Below are 23,759 nucleotides of genomic sequence, written 5' to 3' on the forward strand. Positions count from 1 at the left end.
GCTACTTACATATTTTTCATAATCACCATCTCTTTAACATCAGAATAATTGCCTTTAAAATGGAATCTGTATCAAATCTAATTTTGAATCTCTGGTACCTAGCACAATGTCTTCCACATAGCAATTGCTAATAAATGGTTTGTCAGAGTGAAAAAGATATACAAAAGTTCAAAACTAATTGAAGAATAGGGGCGGCTAGATGGCGCAGTGGATAGAACACTCAACAGAGACTTAAGTGTCTGCTGTGGGTGAATGAGGGATGAAGAGGGATGTGTGTATGTGGTAAGAGAATAGTGAAGAGGAAAGAAGGATGAATGGAAAGAACTTTCCAGTATAGTAGCTTAGAGCAAGATTATGTGCTTTTTCCCTCAGTATATCCCCACCTTTACATAGAATGGAGGGAGGTACACCATTCTTATAATCTCTTCTTTGGGAGCAAACTTGATAGTTTCATAACATTCAGTTTCTATTTGTTAGGTTCATTTACATTATTTTAAGTATTATGCTTTTCCCCCAGTTTAGTTTCTTCAAGGTGCTTCAGTTTGTGTTATTGTTATAATACGGTGATATTATATCACATTGATGTATCTAAATAGGTTTGGCCATTTCCCAGGTGATGAACTTCTGTTGTTTCCTGTTTTTGACTGTTGTAAAATGTGCTGGTATAAATATTTTGTTGTATTTTGGACATTTTATATTTTTTAAATCATTCCCTTCTTTGGGGAAGTAGAGTGAGGATAAGGGTAATTATGCTCAATAGGAAGATGTCTGGGTTAATTAAAGTAGATGGATATTTTAGGACTTTGCTTAGCAAAATTGCAAATAACTCCAAAATGCTTTTACCAATTCCCAGCTTAATCAATAGAGGGTGTTATTGTGCCCATCTTTCCACAACTCGTTTGAGCTTTGACTTTTAATATAATCATCTAAATGATGTAGTGGATGGAGTATTGGACTTGGAATTGGGAATCCTGAATTCAAATTCTGATTCAGTTACAAAACCCAGGGCATGTCCCTTAACCTTTGTCTCTTTCAGTTTCCTCCTCTATTAAATTGAATAATAGCTTTTTTACCTTCCAGGGGTGTGATTAGGATGAAATGAGAGAATATTTTTCAAATGCTTTTCAAACCTTACAGTGCTGTATATAGGTGCCAGCTATCATCACCATCATCATTATCATCTTTTGATTTAATTTTATATGCATTTCTCTTCAAATTAGTGATTGGAATTTTATTTACATTTCTCTTCAAATTAGTAATTTGGAGCAGTCTTTCACATGGCTCTTAATAGTTTGCAATTCTACTTTTGAGAACTATTGGTTCATTTCTTTTGACAGTTTCTATGTTGAAGAAGTCTTAGGTAATTATGCTAGCTGTCTGGCTCTCTTGAATATTCAATCCATATCAGAAGTATTTGTTGCAAAGTTCTATCCCACCAATTAAAGACTTCATGACTTTCCTTCTTAGTTGCTGTGATTTTGTTAGGACAATTTTGTGTACTAGAAATCAGCTATTTTATCTTTTGTGATAAATTTTTTTGTGAAATATACCTGATCAATTAGCACCATTTAATGTGTTCTGGTAACTTCGACTCAAGAGAATGGATATGAATGAATGAAATGATTGCTACTCACAAAACTCTTACATTTAGTTCTCTTAAATGGTGCAACTTTTCATATTCTGGTCATGCATATTTTTTGAGCATTATTATGCTATATTATCTGAATGCTGATTTAACCTTAATTTCCACTAAAACTACTTGACAGTTTTGTCATCAGTGTTTATCAAATAGATAGTTTACTCTCAAGTCATTTGTTTTTACTGGTTCATTGAAAACTAGGTTAGTAGATTGTGATTCTTGGTTATCTGTTCTTATTCATGTGATTCACTTCATTGTAATATTTTCTTTATTGCATTAGTCTGAAACAGTAATATCTCCAAGGTATGCCTGTACTTTCAGTGACCATGTAAGTAAATATGCAAAAAAAGGTAGTATTAACATTTTTTAAACCATTCAATTAAACTGACCATGGGCAATAATTTGTCATTTGTTACTTAAATGGGATTACCTTTAAATTATTTCCTCCTGGATTTTATTAGTATTATATGGAAATACTGTTGATTTTTGTGAATTTATTTTATGTTATTTTTACTGAAGCTTTTCAACTCAGTTGTAATCTTTGATTCCCATATTTCCATTTACATCCTGAATAAGTGGTAATTGTGTCTCCCCTTTGCCTGTGTTTATACTTTTAATTTCTTCCTTTAGTTTTTACTCTTAACATTTCTAAACTTAATGTTGGGAGCCAGAGGCATGCTTATTTTATTAAAGCATTTATATGATTTGGAGTGTTCATTTCAAATAAATATTTATACCAATTGTTTTTCTAATGATGAGGTTGGGTCTTATAGATGTCCAACTTAATCATACTGAATAATTTTTGGATGTATTAATCTAAAATTAGAATTTTAAAAAGAATATTCATTATGATGGTTTATAGTTTGATTTTTTCTTTTCGGTTTAGACATTAAAACTATATTTGTCACTTAAGACATTTGTTAATTTTTCCCTAATTTTTGAGAACAATTGATATGGCATAGTATTAATGCTTTAATTCTTTGATAGAATTCACTAGTAAATCTATTTGGTCTAGGGATTTCCCTTCTGTCTTTCCCTACCCTTCCAGAGTTTCTACTTCAATTTCATTTTTTTGAAATTGGATTAAGATTTCTGTTTCATATTCTATTAACTTTTATTTTTTATGTTGCAGATAATTCATTTCTTTCAGATTCTCTCATACTTTTATGTGTATTTATACTTTATATATTCTCTTGTGATTGTTATTTTACTTTAGTTAATTTAAATTTTTTCTTTAATCTTTTGTAGAGGTTTATCTTTTCAAAGAGCCAGCAATATAGAGTTCTTTAATTTTCCATTTATTTCTCCCCTTATTTTAAAGATTTTTTAGGGTTATTTTTCATTTTCTTATTTTTAAAATTTCATATTCAAATCAGTAACCCTCTTTTTTTTCCTTCTAGTCAGTTCTTAATATTAATTTCTGATTTATTTCTTCATTTTTTTCTGGTTGTGTGTGTGTGTGTGTCCGTCCGCCCCCCTTATGGGATTAATGTTTGTGAAGTACGAACTTTGCATTTCCTATTTTCTCCAATTTGTACCTTTTTTACCTTTAGTAGACCTTAATTTATTCTCTATTTTCTTTTCTTTTGCTGTGCCTAACTTTTAGAAATAAGGAAAATAATGTTAGATGGCAGCAGTATACCACAGAGTCACTCTCTCTCATATCATAAGACTGATCTCATTTCTTGGCCTCATCATGATCATCTTCCTTCCTTTAGGAATATTTTTTTCTGTCTCTGATTCTGTGACCCATCGCCCTTACTACTAATGATACCTGCTGTCTTTAGAAACTAAGGCATACTCCCCCTCCAGGTTTTGCTTCCTTACCATACCATTTTTACTCCATGGAAATATGGTTCAGTAGAAGATACTCCTTCCCTCTCCTCCAGTTCTCCAGCCCATTTTTTTGTTTCTTACCATTTTTATCAAGAGACATAGGAATTGTCATCTCTTTACTCATCGCCCATAGATTTATATTATCACCTATTTCTTCTGTTTCCTACCTCATTTTCCCCTATTTTTATGCATCTCCCCACTCCACTATTCTCTCCTGAAGAGATATTAGTTCACAACTTTAAGGGGTCCGAGAACTTAGACCTTGGCACATAAGTGCAATTCTTTAATGTTAGCTTCTTCTCTTTTCCCATTACAACTTTAACCTCTGTCATGCTTTTTATACTTTATCATTTATTCTTTCTTTTATATAGATCATTCTTTAACAAAAGGACAACCTATAACCTGTATCTATGAGACAATTTCATTAGTTTTTTCCTTGGAAGTGTACTTATTTACTTTCTCTCCCTTGTCTCATGCCACAAATATATATTTTTAAAATGATTAATTTGGTCTGTAGCAATGTTTGTCATTTGGAGTTTCACCTTGCTCATTTCTTTGAATATAAAATTCTATTGCTCTAATTTATTGTGAGTACAGACACTGCTATGATATTCTCTTCTTGGCTTCCAAAATTTGTTAATGAAAGTATTTGAAGTATGAAGTTTTATCCTGGTAATCCTTTGTAGATTTTCATGAGTAGTGCCTTGTTGTCTGCATTTGGAAATTCTAAATTTGTGTTTCTTCAGCTATGTTATTAAGCTTTTAAAATTTGTACTAGCTGAAAGATTCAGGATCTTTAATCACTGGACATATCTTTGATGTCAGTTCTTTAATTTATATAGAATTCATGACTTCTTTTAGTATGGAAACTTTTGCAAATCTTCTAATATATTTTCCTCAACTTCAGTATTTTTGTGTTAGTGTCTTTTTCTGTTTCTCTCTCAAAATTTCTATTACTTTGAAAAGATTCTTGATCAAAGTCAATATTTCCTAGTCTTAAGACTCTGGAATTTCTTACTTCATTTCCAAGACAACTAGGGAGTCCACATGAATCTCTTTTATTAGGCACTATTAGTTCATTTTCCTTTTTTATTAAAATTTTTCAAAGTATTTTCATTTTTCAAGTTTCTATTCATTTTTCATTCTGATTTTAGCTCTTTGTTCAACTACATATGAGCTAGGATTTGATAATATAGTATTTCAAGTTTTCTTATATTCTCTTGACATTCTTTTGCCAATTCCTTTTCTGTAGATGGGGAGATCTTTGAAGCTGATTTTCTAGGTGACTTCACCCTTTTCTCAGTAGAGGATGTGAGGTCAGAGCTCTTCCATGAGTACTGGTTTCCAGTAATGGTTTCCAGTCCCATTACCCTGCTTTTCTATTGACCATAAGTCCTCCTGGCCTTAGTTCCCCAGTTGGTTTCTCTGTCTCCTCAACAGCCCTTTTCCTTCCCATGAATCAGTGTAGTAGTAGTAGTAGTAGTAGCAGTAGTAGTAGTAGTAGTAGTAGTAGTAGTAGTAGTAGTAGTAGTAGTAGTTGTAGTAGTAGAAGAAGAAGAATCAGTGTCTGCTGTTTTTGTAGGTTATGTGTCAAGAAGAATAGGCAAGGTCACTACTACACTGTCAGAGAAGGAAATGTCCCCAAAGTCACAAGCCTGGGAGCTTGATGTTATGTCCTTTGAGGCAGGTGTTTAATAGTTGAGGTTAGCAATGCTAAGTGAGAGTCTTAAGTATTAAAATTTCCTGGAGTTAACCCACGAAGCCTTTTTCTTATTTTTTTCTCTTCAGCTGTAATTTCTCTTGGTGCTGACTTTAGTAAGTGTCCATTATTGAATACTTTTCTCATTTTCTCAAAATTTGTGAAACTCATAAAATCAGCTGTATGTAATAGAATGACAATCTTTTAATTTTTTAAAAAAGGTGGTTTTTTGGCTTAATAACTTTAAATATATATCAATAAATATAGGATATATTGATTTTGAGATCAAATCCTCAAAGTCTAGATTTTTGACTCCTTATCTAAGAGGTACTTAGAAGTTTGTGAAATGCAGATTTTTGGAATGTTTTTGTTGGTGCTGATTAATTGAAGTTATAATGTTGCAGGAAAAATATGGCTAGCTAAAAGTTTCAGGAGTTCGAGCAGATTGGTGACTCTGATCGGAAGAATTTAAGGACAAAAGAAAGTTTATGTATTGCTGTATTTAGCAGAAAGAAGCTAAGGGGAGAGACATTAGCAGTAACAACAGCTGCCACAAGAGGGATAAGCAGTAAGAAAAGGTATAGGAGCATGAAAGTTTATCTGGGGGAATCATGATCCTCCAAGAGTGGATTGGCCATTCAAAGCAAGATTAGCAACTCAGCTGAGGAGAGGTAAGCTTTTAAAGGGTCAGGAAGAGGACAGGATCTCATCTCTGAGAGAAGAGGTGAGGTAATTAAGGATATCTAAATAAGGCCCAGTAGGTCAAACATTTCAGTTGGTCAGATACTTATGAAAGCTTGGGCAGGGATTCATTGCTTTGTTGATAAGGGCTTGTCTTGTTCCTGGGGCAGGGATTTAGTCAGTCCTTGCCAGGGAGGAGCCCAGGTACCTTATTAAAAGTTCAGCAATCTCATTTCCTAATCTTGGACAGTGTGATGAAAGTAGAGTTGTAGAGGTCAGTGGTCTTGAGCAACAGGATACAGGTCAATGTTAAATATAAGATACATGGTCAGTGCAGAGGCAACAGATTAATTATATAACATATTTCTCTTTAACATTTTTTCTACTTCAATAGTAACTTTAATTGATACTTGAATTATATGTTTTTAGCCTATTTCAGAGCCCTTACTGACTTTCATTCATTGCACTGAGTAAATGTTTACTGAATGATACTATGCAGAAAATTATTTTTATCCTCATACCATGCCTTCAAGTTAGGGTAGGGCATGTTGTATTTCCTTTTAACCAGTGGAGAAATATGTCTAACATGTCTCAGGGTTCAGGTGACTTGTATAAAATTATATGAGTGGCAGTAAGTATGTTCATAAACACCAGTAAATTTAATAAAGATTAAACTCATTTTAAATGAGAAAAAAATGAAGGATCTTTAATTTTGTCTAAAAGGGGTAAACTGAACTTGCCTAGGGGGGGTCCGTCTGTTTGAGAGGGTCTGCACCTAAGTCTAACTAACCTTAACTCTGCTCTCTTCTCTGTGTTTTTGGTAGGTTCATCTTACTGATAAAAGAAAAAAAAGTTATTGAAAATTGATTTTATGGTTTCATGATTAATTTGTTAATTGTTCTTTCTAGTTGTGGGCAGTTTGATCTTTATAGTGATAAATATATTGCATTAGAAATAAAACATAGTATATAATACTTTTAAATTGCTTTCAATTCATTTGATAAAGTATATGATTAATTATTAACAGAGAGTTCTGTTGTAATAATAAAAGTGTTAAAACTATTTTATTTCATTGCTTTTTGACCCTTTTTTTAATAAATTCATTCCATAAAACTTTGACTTATATTCCTAGACTAACTTTGTTCCTTAAGCTAATGTTTACATTTGAATTATGGTTCTTACCATTTTAATAAAAATTTTATGCAGTTTAATGTTATTCCAAAATGTTGCAATCATTTTCATTTCATAAATCATAAATAAATGGCATTAGCTCTTAATATTCAATAAGTTTGGGCCACTACAATATTGAAACTCACAGTCACTCCCAGGATTTTGTAAGTATGGTCCTTGCCATCTTTTCAACTTTATAAAGTTTTGTTCAAGACAAAAACAATAAACCAAAACACCCATTTAGTAGATAGCTTGTTGAAGTCATTTTGCTTTTTTTTTATTTGATAGAATACTTTTAAGTCAGTTTTTTTTCTATTTTATCAGATGTGGATAAACTGTATATTTACCAAACTTTTCAATATAAGCACATTAATTTTAATTATATATTTTAAAAATTTTGTAGTACTAGTTTTATTCTTTTCTGTCTCCTACTTAATTTCCACAATGAAATGACAAACTAACCTTCTTGGAAGCTGTGATGCTAAATTGACATCAGTACTTCTTAACTATAAAAGTGAGGTCTGTCAGTTATTGACATAAATTTTTGACTGGAAAGATAAATGATTTGAGGAAAGTGGAGGTGAGTAAACCTTTTGGAAGATCTGTCTTTTAGACCTACTATTCAGGATTTGTTTTAGAAAAATAAAAGCAAGATAATACCTTTTAAAATTAATTTACTTTTTTGCTGTTCTCCAAGGTTTTCTTTTAAAGAAAATTCCTTTAGATGTTTGTTGGATTAAGTTAAGCAATGTTAATTCTAAATAACTTCAAATTATTTGACTGTAGTAGGATTCTGTGACTTCCTATCATCTATGCATTTGTTGCTTATTCTCCCATATATCCTTATTCCTCCCCCCCTTTTCTGTTTTCATTTCCCCTTTTTAATACTTTCAGAGTCAGATTCTTTTGTGTGACTTGTTTCTGATTAGTTCAGTTATTATTAAAAATGTACTGTTTACACATTTAAATATAAAATGACCTACAGCATTTAAAAATTATTCCTGTGATTTGTTTATATGACTTTATTAATACAGCTAATAGAGCTCTACTGTTAAATAATCTCAGGAAGCTTATTTATGCTTATAGTGATGATTCTGTCCTTTTCCCTTTTCTTTTTGCTTTTAGGCTTCATGAGGAAATAATTGACTTTTATAATTTCATGTCCCCTTGTCCCGAAGAAGCAGCTATGCGGAGAGAAGTAGTTAAAAGAATAGAAACTGTCATAAAAGATCTTTGGCCTACAGCTGATGTAAGTACATTTTTTCAAATCTCTGTACCATTATATAGGTATGTTTAGAAATATAACTGTCATAAAGAATAAGGCCTATTTTCTGGGTAGAGTGCTATCAGTAGACATCTTGTAGAAAGGTGTGATTTTTTTTTTTTTTTTTTTTTTTGCTTCTGGCTTAGAAGTTAAGAATTGCCCAAACATTCCTTTAAAGTACTTGCCATCTGAGAAACAGTACAATATTCAATAGGAACCAAATTATAGAAGGAATAATCTGCATTTAAACCTGGGCTCTTTTATCTCTTACCTGTTTATTTTGGACAAACCATTTCATTTCTTGACCTTTACATTTTAAAAATATGAACTATTATTTGCATATTTTAATATATTTAAAAGTTTTTATTTAATTAATTATCTCTTAAATGACCAGCACTTTGCTATGCACTGTGTGAGAGAAAAGATGGCTAAGGTGTGGTTTTTGCACTAAAGGTATTTATAGTAGACTCTGTAAATTTGACATTTATCCTATAAAACTTTTCTTTCCCTTAAAAAGTTGATCTTTAGGTACTACTCTTTGTATGTTTTTTTCAGGTCATTTATAAAAAGTTCCTGAAGATAGGAGTAGTTCTGATGAAGGCAGTGTGATATAGTAGAGAAAGTCCTGGCATTGAAGTCAGGAAAGTTTTAGGCTTGGGATCAGGAAATCAGTACTGATCCTACTTCTTACACTTCTCTTTGTGACCCTGGGCAAATCATTTAACTTTTTTTTGGCATCAGACATTTTCTTATAACTTACGTTCCTTTGCAGTACCTTGTGCTCATGAAATCACAGTTTCTTAGAAGACAATATTACTGATTCCCATTCTAGATACTTCTATTTATCTTTCTCTCCTCCTTTATTTTCTTGTTTAACCTTAATTTAAAAAAATCTCCCTTCCTTGGAAAAAAATTATTTTAAAAACCTGCTTCACTACTGTTCTCTCCCCTTGACTCCTGCTTTCAATCGGAAATTGAAGCCCTCTATTGTGTTCCATACTTAAAGTCCTCATTCTCTCATGTTATAGTCTCTTCTTTTGCTTCTGTCTCTGATGAAAAATTGCCATCCTTGCTAAGGCCCATATCCATTTATGCCCTTAATACCTTCTCGTTTGTCTCTAAATTTTTTCAACCACCCCCCGACCCTACAAATTTGCTGGTGTTCTCATTTATACTAAAAAAAAGCAAAACAAAACTTCATTTGACCATGCTATTTTCTCATTCTTTTTTCCTAGTTTTTTTTTTCTTTCATAGGAAAAGTCTTCCTTAGTCAAGGAACTCCTACTCAGTTTTTGACTCCTTAAAATCTGTTTTCTGCCACTATCATATCCTGGAATCTATTGTTTCATGGGTTAAAAGTTTCTGAATTGCCATCATTCATCTTATTTTTTTTGGACAGTTTTCAACACTGTCAGCCACTCTTTACCCTTAGGGTACTACTTTGGCTTCCATCAGTCTGTTGTCTCCTACTTTTCCTCCTTCATGTTTCACTATTTCTTTTTACCACAACTGCTTTGTTGGCTCTCCATGCTTCTCCATACTTCCCCTCCCCCTCCCCTTCCCCCTTCACCTGTGCTCTATATTGGACTCTCTGCCCTTTCTTTTTATTCTTTCTTACTTGGTGATTAGTTCTTTTTTTTTTTTTTAAAGGATTTTGCAAGGCAAATGGGGTTAGGTGGCTTGCCCCAGGCCACATAGCTAGGTATCTGAGGCTGGATTTGAACTCAGTTACTCCTGACCCCAGGGCCAGTGCTCTGTCCATTGTGCCACCTAGCCACCCCTCTTGGTGATTAGTTCTAATGGGTTCAGCTATTATTTTGATTCATATAACTTCCAAATTAATACCTGGTTCTAATTACTTTCTTAAATTTAAGTCTTCTCTCACCAACTCGCTATCTCCTGCTGTTTGTTTTTACTTGAATGTTCTATAGGCCCCTCAGACTTATCAAGTCCAAAATGGTTATTAATAATTCTCTTCACTAAGATTGTCCCATTTCCAGATTTCATTATTTTTCTTGAAGTTACCCCATCTTTCCCATTCATCTAGATTTAGAAACTGAGTCATCCTTGGTTTTCTACCTTACACCACTCCCAACTTCTCATCCATCCCATTTCTAAGTTTTGATATACATCTCTTGAGTTTGTCCTCTTCTCTCCATTCATACTTCCACTATCCTGGTGTTCAGACCTTTCTCATTTTTTTCCTAGTCTGTTGTAGTATCTTTCTGATTTCTTCAACTATTTCCTTGCCTAATCTACTATCCTCAGAGCTGCCAAAATATTATTCCTGTTGTACATCTTTGACCATGTCATTCCTCTTCAGTGAATTCCTATTGCCCAAACACTGGCCCCAGCATTTAGTGCTTGCTTTTCTGGCCCTAAGCTAATTTTCAGACTTAACTTCACATTGCTACTTTTTACAGCTACTTTTTTACACAGTGATATTGCTGTCAAACTGACTTACTTTCTTTCCTGTACTTGACCATTCCCTGCCCCAAGTCCTTTTCGTAGGTGTTCCTAATGCCTATAATAACACTATCTCCTTCTTTTGCCACTGAGAATGGTTAACTCTTTCAAGGTCCAATTCATCTACCCTTTCTTTTCTGAGCCACTTTAGCTGGCTGCTCTCTTCTTCAAATTATTTGGTGTTTAATTATCTGTTCACGTAGTGTATTTTGAAAGCTTCTTGAGGTCATGAACTGGTTTTTCACTTCTCCATTGGTTGTGGTGTTGTATGTCCCTAATACCTTGTACAGTACCTTGAATATGACAGATATTTAAATATTTATTAAAAAGAAATTGAAATTTGGAAAATCTTTGTTAGTATTAAACTGTCATTAACAGTCTTGGTTATCCAAATGTAAAGTTTTTACATTAAGAAAAAATTTAATAGGTTAATCAGGCATGAATTCCTCTTAGGAAGTTGTTTATTTGAGAATTCAGTTAGAGATTCTACCCCCTTATTCATAATGAAAATAAGATTTCATTATTTTTCAGGGTGTGTTGTAGACCAGGGTCTTACAGTTAGTGGCCATTTGCCAGTTCTTCAACACAGTAACTGTTTTTAATGATAGGTTACATATTTTGGCCTATAGTTATCCAGTTTCACCATTGAGTTCCTTCAAAACTCTTGGTTTGGTGTCATTCCATTAAAGTGATTTTTCTATCTCTCAAAAAAGTCTAGAGAACATCTTGTACAATTTATCAGTGGTTGCTAATTCTACTTTATCTATATGAAAAGACATTTTGTGAATGAAAAGTCTTTAATGACTTCCTCAATGAAATGAAAGACAATTCAGTGTATATTTTGATTTCTTGGGGTTATTTTTTGAACTTTAATCACTGATCCAATTATTTATCTTCCTGCTATTCTGTTTGATGTATAAAGAAACCTCTATTGTCAACACTTGTTTTCCTTGAGTCCAATAAGGTGTTTAAAAAAGGATTCCTTTGTGTCAGTTGCTTAACAATTTCTGTCACCCCGCCCCCACTCTGATCTTATAAACTATGGCCTTACAATTCCTTTTTAAAAAATTGAATGATGAATTTTATTGGTTTTCCATCAGAAAATTTAATCTTGAAATATATAGTAAAAATTTTTATCTTTGCCCTTGATTTTCCAATTTTAATAAACTCTCTAAAAATCAAGGAAACTTTCAGTTTAATGAATTTGTAATGATTTTGATTTATTGGCAAAAATATGATTTCTTCTTTTATTGGTGAATTTTCATCAGTAGATAATTTTTTTTTACATTTCCATGAAATTATGGCATTCTTTGCTTTAGAATGAGATGAATAAAACCTGACATAGTTAAAATAATTTTTATTTAGACTTTATTGACCTAGGCGGCATATTGGCATATAATCAAACTGTTCTTATTATTTAAAGCTCATAAATATTTGAGTGAGTAGCCTGTCTAATTATTGTGCTTTAACATGTGACTCATTTTAGGGATAATTTTTTTGTAGCAGTCTAAAAATATTGCATAAAAGGACTATAACAAAATGTTGTGTATCCTGTGAAAATCTAGTTATTTTATTATCCTTACCTTTAAGCTTGTTTCTAATTCAATTTTTAGGGAATCCAAGAATTTGAGAATTAGAAGGGACTTCAGTGGCCATATATTTTAATATCTCCCTAAAAGGAATCCTCACTATCAAATGTCTTATTAATGGTCATCTAGACTCTGCTTGAAGACTTCTGAGTAAGCAGGAAAACTACCACTTTTTTTAGGCATCCATTTTCGCTTTTGGACAACTCTTAATAACTGGGAAATTTTTTCACAATAATAAGACTTAATCCAACTCTTTGCAATTTCTACCCATTGTACTTGTAGTCTGGCACGAATAAGTTTAAAAAACAAATTGTTTTCTATTTTCTCTACTTGACAGTTCTTTAAATTCCTCCTCCTCCAATTTTTTTTTCTCCTCAGTTTCTTTTATCCAATCCTCATATGACATGAATTCCAGACTCTTCACAAGGATGGTTTCTCTCACCTGGAATCTCTCCAATTTATTCATGTCCATCTTAAAGTGAAGGAACCAGGTCAACATAATCCTCTAGACATAATCTGAACAAGATAGAGTGTCGAGGAACTCTTACATCTTTTTTTTGTAAATCTGTTGACACAGTCCAAGGGGACTTTGTTTTTTTTTTTGACAGTCATGTTATATTGCTGAATGATACTGAGTTGGCATAGGTCACTAAAGCCTCCAAATCTTTGTCATGATAGCATGACTCTGTCAATCTGGTATTTATGAATTTAACTTTTTGTTAGTGTGAGATTTCCATGTATTCCTATTTAATTTCATTTTACCTCAATTGTGTTCGCTATCCTTCCCTTTTTAATGTTATCAGCAACTTTGATGGGTCTTTGGTCCTTCTCTTTATTCAGATTTTTGATAAAAGTGATAAGCAGCACAGTTCCAAATCCATATTCCTGGATTATTATATTGCAGAACTCTTGCCCTCCTGGCATTGAACCATTACAACTGCTTTTTGATGCTGACTGTCCAACCAACTCTGAAGTCAAATATTTACATTATCCTCTCCACAGTTTTCTGTCTTTTCCATCTGAGGAATTTGAGATTCTTAGTCAAAAGTTTTGCTAAAATACATAAAAACTATATCTATGTAATATCTTATTGAGTAATCATCAGAAAAAATAAAAAATGAAATAATATTAATTTGATATACTATTTTTTGTATTTTTCTTTTTGTAAGGCAATAGGGTTAAGCAACTTGCCCAAGGTCACACATCTGGGTAATTATTAAGTGTCTAAGGCTGGATTTGAACTCAGGTCCACCTGACTCCAGGGCTGGTACTGTATCCACTGAGTCACCTAGCTGGCCCCATATAGTCTATTTTTAATGAAGCCATACTGGCACTTTCAAGTCACCTTTTCCATTTCCAGATACTCACCAACCATCTCTTTAATGATTCATTCTAAAATTTTTCTAGGAACCGAATTCGAGTTCACTAGTCTATAGTTTGCAGATTCCCTTATTTGGAGAAATCAAAACATTTGTCTTTCTCTAACCTTCTGGTATTTTATTCATTTTTTGTAATTTTTGACATAATATCAATGATGACTCAGTAATCACTGGTTTGTAAATATTGTGTATTAGTGTTTTTTAATGCATTAGGAAAGATCTTGATTCAAATAATGTTTCTGATACTTTTAGTGTACCTTGCATCAATTGGCAACTTCTCTGAGATTCAGTTCCTTCACCTTTAAAATGAGGATTTTTACCTGTGTTCTTTTAAGGATTGAGTGAATAAGTAAAACACTATGCCAAATTCAAATCAGTTTTTTTATTTCTATTGTAAATTGAGCCACTTTTTGATATTCTCATAAATGTAATTGCCTAAGTAATTTATTTTGATTTAGTAATTTAAATGTCATTTATCATAGGATTTTCAAAAATTGCAGTAGTCATTTTAAAGTTATTTAGGTGGAGCAACATGATTAATTCCTTGGTTTTGAGAGCTTTAGAGATTTATACAATAGGAATAGGAAATCAATAAAGTAAGAATGTTCTTAGATTGTAAAATATTTTCTTTCCAGTTGTTTAATTTTGATTTTTTGTTTTAATATTAAAATTCTATTTTGATTTTGTGCCTAATAATAACTATTTCTTTTTATGTTAAGCTTGTGAGTTGCTTGAAATGTTTTAGTTGAGAATATCTTTTGCTTTTTAGGTTCAGATATTTGGCAGCTTTAGTACAGGACTTTATCTTCCAACTAGGTAAGTTAGTTTTAAATTAAAATTATACTTGTTTAGTTTCTTAATTCTCATTAAATGTGTTTTTATATACATTAAAGATTTAAAGTGGTGTTTGCTTTTTTTAAGTTTCAAGATTATACTTCACATGATTATAGCCAAATCAGGATTGGTTAAGCCACCTATGGGAAAATGGTGGTAAGAAATGAAATATCAGCTTTCAGGGTTTTGATTATAATTTCATGTTCATAATTTGCAGTTTTAGTTTTGCATCTGTTTGAGGGTTCAAATTCCTCATTATAAAATGAGTGGGTGAATTACTTGGCATCTAGATAATTTAATTCTATGATTCAATGATTCTGAGTTTGAGTTTTTTAATTTTCTACTTTTCCTAGTATAGGAATTTTTTATTCATAAAGATTTGTCATAATTACATAAATTTTATTAAAAGTTTTGTTTTTAAGAGTTAATGCTTGTTCTTCTGGCCTGTAACTAGTATTTGCAGATTGAGGGAGAGACAGTCTTTGAAATTTATGAGGCTTCAAGATAACCCCAGGCCAAACCAAATTACATTAAGAAAAGGTGAATTTGACTTGGAAAACATTGTAATAAGGAGAGAGCACAGAAGGGTGAATCAGGAGACTTGGGTTCTGTTTTTAAATTATGCCTGTAGGATGTCTACTTAACTTCTCTATTTTTTGTCAGTTTACCTTGGGAAATAAGTTGCCTTTTACCAGTGAGGAGTTAATAGAATTATTTTGTGGTCCTAAAGACAGAGTGAATGATTTATTCATATTAAATGTTATATACTGTTTTACTTTTAGAATACAATTAGTATTTATTTCATGTTTTATTGAAATTTTACTCTGTTTTGTGTAGTGACATAGACTTAGTAGTTTTTGGAAAGTGGGAACGTCCTCCTTTACAGCTGTTGGAACAAGCACTACGGAAACACAATGTGGCTGAGCCATGTTCCATTAAAGTACTTGACAAAGCTACAGTAAGTATTTTTTTTACAAGTAAGAAAGCAGGTGGGTTTAATGACCTAAAAAAAAACTGCACAAGCAACTGTTTGAGTCTAGTAGATTATGATGATTTTATATGTTATATTATTATGTTGAATTTTTCAACATCTAGATATTGTCTACGTTAAAATTTGAGTGTGTATAATTTCAATCTTTTTGTAATATATTCTGTAATCATGATCAGCAGCAGTATAAAAACTTAATGGAAATCTTAATAATCAGTAGAACAAGAGCTAGTAAATAATCAAGATTTTCTCATCAGAATGCCATAATTTTACTTAAATTTAATTTCTTTCTTTGGGGAGGGAGAGAAATGCTTCAGGTTAGAAATCTTATAATCATTTAGAGACCCAGCAAATGGGAGGCTAGGGTCTTTTTAGGTTTGTAATGTACTCTGGTATGTTAGCAAGCTCCAAAACAGTGGCATTATTCCCAGAGAGGATAATTGCAAAGGAATTTTGTTAAATATTTGCTGTTTTCAAGTGAATAAAATTTCATTTTTAAATTTCATTATTTATAGTATTTAGAAGGCTAAAAATATCTTATGTCTTTATATTGATGAAGGATGAAATTGTCATTACTATAAAAGGTTAAATTTGTTGATAAATTAAAGTACTTGGAAATTCTAAAAAAAGTTTTAATTTAAATAAGTTTAGACTAGTAACAGATAAAATCTTTTTTCATTATCTTATTTCATCGCTGGCAAATTTTTGTGGGAGGGATGTACCTTTACCCTCTCTACTAAGGGTACCTAGGGCTCCCAGACTCTGTTCTGTAAAAACAAGAATAAATGAGATGTCAGTTACGTTTACTGACATTGTACTTTCATGTGAAAGCTTTTTGGTGTAGTCATGTATGATACTGATTTAGATCTGACACTAATTATGAGGCAACTACGTGATACACTGAATAGAGAACTGGACTTGGAATCAAGAAGATCTAAGTTCAACTTCAACCTCAGATCCTTACTAATTAGGTGTTTCTGGACAAATCACTTAACCTCTAACTTTTTTTTTTATCTGTAAAATGGAGATATAAAATCACCTACTCCTGGATTTGTTATATGAGGATCAATTGAGATAAGTATTGTAAAGTGCTTAGAACAAAACCTGGTACTTATATAAATGTTGCTTATTTTTATAATTATTACAGTAATAATGGTAATGCTAAGCTGTGTTATTTTTGAGCATTCCTTAATCTTTTGGAACCTCATTTTTCTCATTGTTAAAAATGAAATGTATTACTAAGATCCCTGTAAACTCTTGAACTGTAAATTAATGTATTATATATCATCTTGATGTTTTTTCTAATTTGTACTGTAAGTGCTATGTATTTATATTTTTATAGTTATTCTGAAAAAATATTTTTTATATTATTTACATTTCTCATAATCTAATTTATGATTATAAAGTGATGTAGGATTATAGTCTCTTCAGAATGGAAGTATTATTGCTAAATGCCTTTTATCCAACTGTGTTTGCAATTCTGTTCCTAAAATTTAGCAATTTCAAAAAAATCTTATTACTTCAAGTATTCCTTAAAAACTTTTTTCAGGTACCAATAATAAAACTCACTGACCAGGAGACAGAAGTAAAAGTTGACATCAGTTTTAATATGGAAACTGGTGTGAAGGCAGCTCGGTTGATCAAGGATTATATGAAGGTATGTTTATTATGCTAAAAGTTTTAGTTCTTTGATTTTAAACTCTAAAATTATAAGAAACTGATAGGGGATTTATTGGAAAATGACTTTATATTAGCCCCAGTTTGTGCTACAAAGTTATAATCCTTTTCTAAGTAAACATTAGGTTTGATTTTCCATTCAACTTGAGTATTTTTGCTACTATTTACACTACAAAGTTTTAACTGAGAGAGTCTCATTCAAAATAACCATTTGGCACATTGCTTCTACATTGTCAACTATCTTGTTCTGTTTTTAAATTTGAAACAAAGTAGAATTTTTTTTGGTTTTTGCCAGGCAATTATTAAGTGTCTGAGGTTGGATTTGAACTCAGGTACTCCTGACTCCAGGGCTGGTGCTCTATCCACTGTACCACCTAGGCACCCTTAGAATTTTGTTTTTAAGAAATCTGTTAAAATTATCTTTCCAGTATTTATTTGTAGAAATAACACAGAAGACTAGCCACATCTATGAGTTTAATTCAGGATTTTTAATGAGTTAACTGAATCATCAATTAGTTGTGACTTTAAAACTTAAAAATATAACATTGTCTAATATTAAGTTGTAACTATGTTGCTACAAGTTAAAAAATTCAAGGAAAAGTATGTTGTTCTTTGAAATGTGCTTCATTTTGATTAAAATGAACTTAACATTTTGTTTGAACGCTTGATTGAATGAAACATTTAATGGTACTGCGGAAAGTTGTAAACCTTCCTTAATGTGATTTATGTTTCCGATCATGTTAAATTGTGATAATAAAACCTTTTTAAAAATGCCTTTTATTTTTTCCTCCGGTTACATGTTAAAACTTGTAAAGTTTTGAGTTCTAAATTCTATCCCCTTCTTTTCTCCCCATCCTTAAGTTGGTAAGCATTCAGATAAAGGATAAGTTTTTAAAGATTTCTTCTTCTTCCTCCTCCCCCCTCCCCTCCTCTTCCTCTTCCTCCTCCTTCTTCTTCCTTCTTTTTAAAGATTTCTTCTTTCCTCCTCCTCCTGCTCCCCCTCCTCCCTCTCCCCTCCTCTTTTTGTTTTTACAGGGCAGTGGGGTTAAGTGACTTACCCAAGGTCATATAGCTAAGGAATTATTAATTGCCTGATACTAAATTTGAAGTCAGGTTCTTCAGGGCCATGTGCTCTATCCACTGTACTACCTAGCTGCCCCATGATTTCTTCTTTAACCCACGTTTTACAAGTACTATCAAGGAAGACTAGTACCTTGATGTGAGGACTGCTTTCCACCTTTGATGTCCAGCTAAGTCACTTAACTCACACCTGTGGTTCCAGAGTGTAGCATTCTCAGTGTCTGTACTCTGGAAACCATTTTAGCAGATGGACTAAAACAGATTGAGGATAACTGAGAAGGTTCATCATGGGGGGAGGGGCATATACCCCAAGCACATGAAGCCTTCCACTGGGAGAATGGGTAGATGTGAATAATTCGTTTCAGCAACCATATAGGCAGCTGAAATAGATGCTGTGGAGAACTTAGAGCTTGGTTAGACATCAAAGATGCAAAGGCCATCCACTGTATCTAGAGCCATCACCAGCTGTCTTGATTTTGTCATGCCACTGGACTGTGGATGACTTTGGAAGAGAGTGAGACTTTGCCACACTGTCTAACTTACACATGAATCAAAAGATATCACCCATATCATTTTAGCATTCCTGTCTCGTAGTCCTGTAGTGACAGGCAAGTAATGAAGCAGTGGGTGCATATACACTGAGAACTCCGGTCAAAATCCTGCACACAGGAAGCCTAAACCATAGAAGTAGCAGTGGGATTCAACAGCCCCCCTGTATATCTGAGCAGCTTTTTAAAGATCATACAAGGAAGGGGGCAGAAAAGGTGTCATAAAAATTGTCTCCTTACCCAACCCTGGCCTGATTACCATGGCAGGCAGGGATTCTATCCTGCAGTCAAAACACAAAAAAATGTACAAAAACTGCTTCAGAGATGATTATAATTCCCTTGTAGCACATAGACAGCACAAGATCCAATAGACCTGAAAGATGAATGGCTCTTCTTGCAAGAGAACTCAGCAAATATCACATTCAAATAGCAGACCTGAGTGAAGCAAGGCTTGCAAATGAAGATCAACTTACTGAAGTTGGAACTGGATATACATTTTTCTGGAGTGGCCACAGTGAAGGAGAGCATTGGGAAATTGGGACAGGTTTTTCAGTCAAAACTAATCCAATAAACAAGCTTGAATGCCTACCAAAAAGAGCAAGTGACAGATTCATGACAATGCAATTGCCATTTGCAGGAAAACACCATGCCATCATCATCAGTGCCTATGCTGCCACCAAGAAGAACTGTGATGAAGTCAATGAAAAATTTTATGAAGACCTGGAGACTCGTATCATCAATTTGGGCAGCTTGGTGGAGCAGTGGATAGGATACTAGTCTTGGAATCAGGAGGACAGGAGTTCAAATTAACCTCAGACACCTCACATCCAGGGCCATCTCCAATCATCCTGATTCTTATATGGCCACTGGACCTAGATGATTGGAGGGGAAAAGAAGTGAGGCTGGTGACTTAACACAGCAGCCTTCCACCCAAATCTAATTTATGTGCTTGTTGTGGCATCACCTCCCTGATGTCATGGTCTTCAAGACTGAAGGACAAACATCATCATCATCATCATCATCAATGTGCCAAAAGAGAAGAAGTTATAATTCTGGGTAACTTTAATGCTAGAGTAAGCTCAGATCACAGACATTGCAGGGAGTTCTTGGGCGGAATGGAGTTGGAAAGAGCAACAGCAATGGTCATTCTACTACATGTGCATCTCATGACTTTTTCATTACAAACACTATCTTCCATTTACCTAAACCCAATAAAACTTCCTGGTTGCTCTCTTGTAGCAAACATTGGCATCTTATAGACTCTGTGATTACAAGAAGAGACAGACAGGATGTGAGAGTGACAAAGATAATGTGTGGCATAGAGTATGATCACAGACTTATTCTCTCCAAGTTAAATATTCACATTCAAATGAAGCAGTGGCCTGAAGGCAAAATGAATATCAGTAGAATTAATGTCAAGAAATTGGAGTGCCTTTCTGAGTATGAACAGTTTGTTGCTGACCTGGAGAGAAAGTCAGCAGCAGGGGAGCCAAAAAGGAATGGACTGCTTCCAAAGATCTGGTATACAGCACTGCATTTGCTCATCTGGGTCAGAACACTCACATACATCAAGACTGATTTGATGAAAATGATGGGGAAATACAGAAGCCACTAAATGAAAAACAAGAACTCCACAGGGTTTATCTGCAGGATAGTCCATCCATTTCTAAGAAGGCAGCATTTAATTCCATCAAAAGTAAAGTACAAGGGAAGCTTAAAGAGATGCTGGACTCTTGGCTCAAGGAACTCAGTAAGAAGGCAGATGAAATTCAGTTTTATGCAGATAGAAACAACCCAAAGTACTTTTATGATGCCATGAAGGCTATTTATGGGCCAAAGACATACAGTGCATCTCAACTACTTAATGCTGATGGAGTCACATTGATTAGTGATAGGAACATGAGCCTAGAGAGATGGGCTGAACAATTCCAACGTATTCTTAACCTCTTCATCATTCAATGCAGAAGCTATTGACCGTTTATCTCAAGTTGAAGTCAATTCATTCCTAGCTGAAGCTGAAGCCGAAGCAGAGGTTTAGAAAGTCATTAGACTTCTTTTATGTGGTGAAGTAACTGGTGAAGATTCTATTTCATCTGAGATTACAAGGTGGGAGGAGGGCGGGGTCCCATCACTTATGTAAAGCCAACTGAATTTTCCAAGGATAAGTTTATCCCCCAGGAATTAAAAAATGTCCCCATTGTCCATTTCTATGGAGGTAAACTGAATAGATTGTTCTGTGAGTGACAATCACAGAGGTCTTTCTCTCTTAGTTATTGGTGACAGAATTCTTGTCAGAGTCCTCATTAATAGACTGATCCTTCACTTGGAAGATGGTTACCTACCTGAGAGAGCCAGTATGACTTCAGAAAGGATTGAAGAACAGTTGATAAGGTGTTTGCTGCCTGACAACTCCAGGATAAATGCTAGGAGCAGCAGAACAGAGGTCTGTAAAAATGTTGTAGATCTGACCAAGGCCTTTGTCAGTCATTAGGGCTTATGGAAAATATGTCAAAATTTGGTTGTCTGGAGAAGTTCATCAATATTGTATATTACTTTCATGATGACATGCTTGTCCAGATTCTGGATGGTGGACAATTTTCTCACATTTCTTAGCAATGGAGTGAAACAAGGCTGTATTCTTCTCCCATTCTTTTTACTACGATGTTTTCAGTCATGTTATCAAACACCTTCACTGAGGATGAACATGGCTTCAAAGTTAACTATTGAACTGATGATAAATTCTTCAACTTGAAAAGGCTACAAGTCAAGACCCAAGTGGAGGAGTGTTGGTACATGATCTTCTTGCAGATGATTGTGCCTCTGAAGCTCAGATACAACAAAGCATGATTCGATTCTTTGCTGTTTGTGCTAATTTTAGCCCAACAGTCAACATCAAGAAAACATAGTTGCCCTCTCAGCAATACCACACCATGCACATATCTTAACATCTAGCAGCAAAGATGATAATTTTAAGCCAACATGTCCTTATCCTGGTCAATAAACATCTAGGATCAGATACAAACTTTTCCTACATTTCCTACTTTATTAAGCATTATACTATTCTTTATTAGCTATACACTACCCTTTACATACTGTACAAAGGCACCATGTTGTAGACACTTCTACCTCCCATTGCTGAGCTTTTGAATGGGACATCCTTAGGATCTTGAACATAATTCCTTCTTTATTTCTGCCTTCATGTCTTTCAAATCTTAAGTCTCCCCTAAAGCCTTTTTTGCTCTTCTCTCCAGCTACTTCTTCCCACTTCTCACCCCAACCCCAGTAATCTTCTATTTATTTTGGATATATATTTTATTTACTTGTGTTTGTATGTGTCTTTCTTGTAGAATATAAACTGCCTGAGTTAGGAGCTATTTCATTTTTATTGTATCTCCAAATCTCATCATTTTGCTTGGTACATATTAAGAACTTAATAAATGCTTGTTGATTGGCTGATGAAATTTTAGATATTCATAGACAACAGGATGATTGAACATTGTGTTTGAGACTATACTATAGGAAGACCACCAGTGTGGTGGCCATTAATTAGAGAGATCAGATACCAGGAAATATATCAGTGGATTAGATATAACAAAAATAATGATTTTGAACCATCTAAGAAGCTGGAATATTATACAATAGACACCACAGTCAAGAAGACCCAAAACTGAGGTTCATCTATTTCCGACAAAGCATCCTATACATTTCCTGTCTTGACAAGAGCCAATTCCTTGGGCATGGACAACCAAAGGGTCTAACATACATAAGTACCAAATCTGTAACTTAATGGAAAAATTCAGCATATTGGCCACCTTTCAGTCAGTTGCTTGTTGTTAAATTTCATTCTCTTGACTTCTTTGATGACTTTACCCTGACTCCTTGGGGCTTCCCTTAGTCCCTTAAATAGTGAGTTCTTCATTAAAAAAATATAGTACACCAGCCCTTGAGTCAGGAGTACCTGAGTTCAAATCTGGCTGTGGCCTTGGGCAAGCCACTTAACCCCATTGCCTTGCAAAAACCTTAAAAAAAGAAAGAAAGAAAAAATATCATGAGAGAAGTCATTGTTTTTATTTACTTTTTTGTATTCTAAGGTGTATTTTTCTGAAACAGCAAAAATTGTTGAAGAGGAGGGAAAAATGTTAGAATTAATTATCACTAGTATTACCAGTCATTTTCTAACTTGGAGTATATGTTCCTTAGTGAAAAGGATTAATAAGCTAAATTAAGAAAGAGTAACCAAAAGTAGACAAGGATCATGTGATTGTATAATTTTTCTCCTCATTGTTTAGTGAAATGGGATAAAAGATTTGTGGATAACTGATCAAAATATTCATGTCATATGTGTCTGCTTTTGTTTGACAAGCATAAGCATAGTGAGACTTATCTGTGATTACATCCCTCCTATGAAATTTCTTAGATATGTCACCACAGGGAAGTGATTGAGCCTCAATTTCTTAGTCTGTATAATGAAAATAAATGGGGTAGTGATGGTAGGGAGATCTCAATAAGAGAAGACTCTTAGTAGGACTTGAGATACATTAACATTAGGCTGAAACCAAAGAGCTGAACACAAAATTGGAAGTATTATAAAGTTAGAAATTCTAATCAGGGTTTATGTATACAAAATTAGAGTTAAAATAACTTAATGGGAAAATAGTTAAGGCAAAAAAATTGAATATTATTTAACAGAACTCACAGGTAGTATATTTTAGTTGAGTATTTTGTTCTACGGCCCCACTACCATTTCTCTTATATCATGGAGTCGATTTTAAGTTCTAAAAATTTATACAAGCAGTGTCCAAGCTCCAGTAGATCCTTATAAGTTGGTAAAGCCTAGTAGATGGCCTTCCTCTAGAAGACTGATCACTCTATGGCGATTTTTTTTTCAGAAATAGCAGTTCATTAAATT

At 33.5% G+C, this 23,759-nt stretch overlaps 1 protein-coding gene across 2 annotated transcripts in view; it reads left to right on the forward strand.

Moving 5' to 3' along the window:
* TENT4A (terminal nucleotidyltransferase 4A) overlaps positions 1 to 23,759 on the forward strand; it is a 90,062-nt gene that overhangs the window by 44,437 nt on the left and 21,866 nt on the right. For both annotated transcript variants that reach the window (XM_074207171.1, XM_074207172.1), the window contains 4 exons: positions 8,151 to 8,274; positions 14,493 to 14,539; positions 15,395 to 15,515; positions 17,095 to 17,202. In XM_074207171.1, coding sequence (XP_074063272.1) covers positions 8,151 to 8,274; positions 14,493 to 14,539; positions 15,395 to 15,515; positions 17,095 to 17,202 — 400 coding nt within the window. The remainder of the gene's footprint in view (positions 1 to 8,150; positions 8,275 to 14,492; positions 14,540 to 15,394; positions 15,516 to 17,094; positions 17,203 to 23,759) is intronic.

Source organism: Macrotis lagotis, chromosome X (assembly GCF_037893015.1).
Source record: "Macrotis lagotis isolate mMagLag1 chromosome X, bilby.v1.9.chrom.fasta, whole genome shotgun sequence".
NCBI classification, from domain to species: domain Eukaryota; kingdom Metazoa; phylum Chordata; class Mammalia; order Peramelemorphia; family Peramelidae; genus Macrotis; species Macrotis lagotis.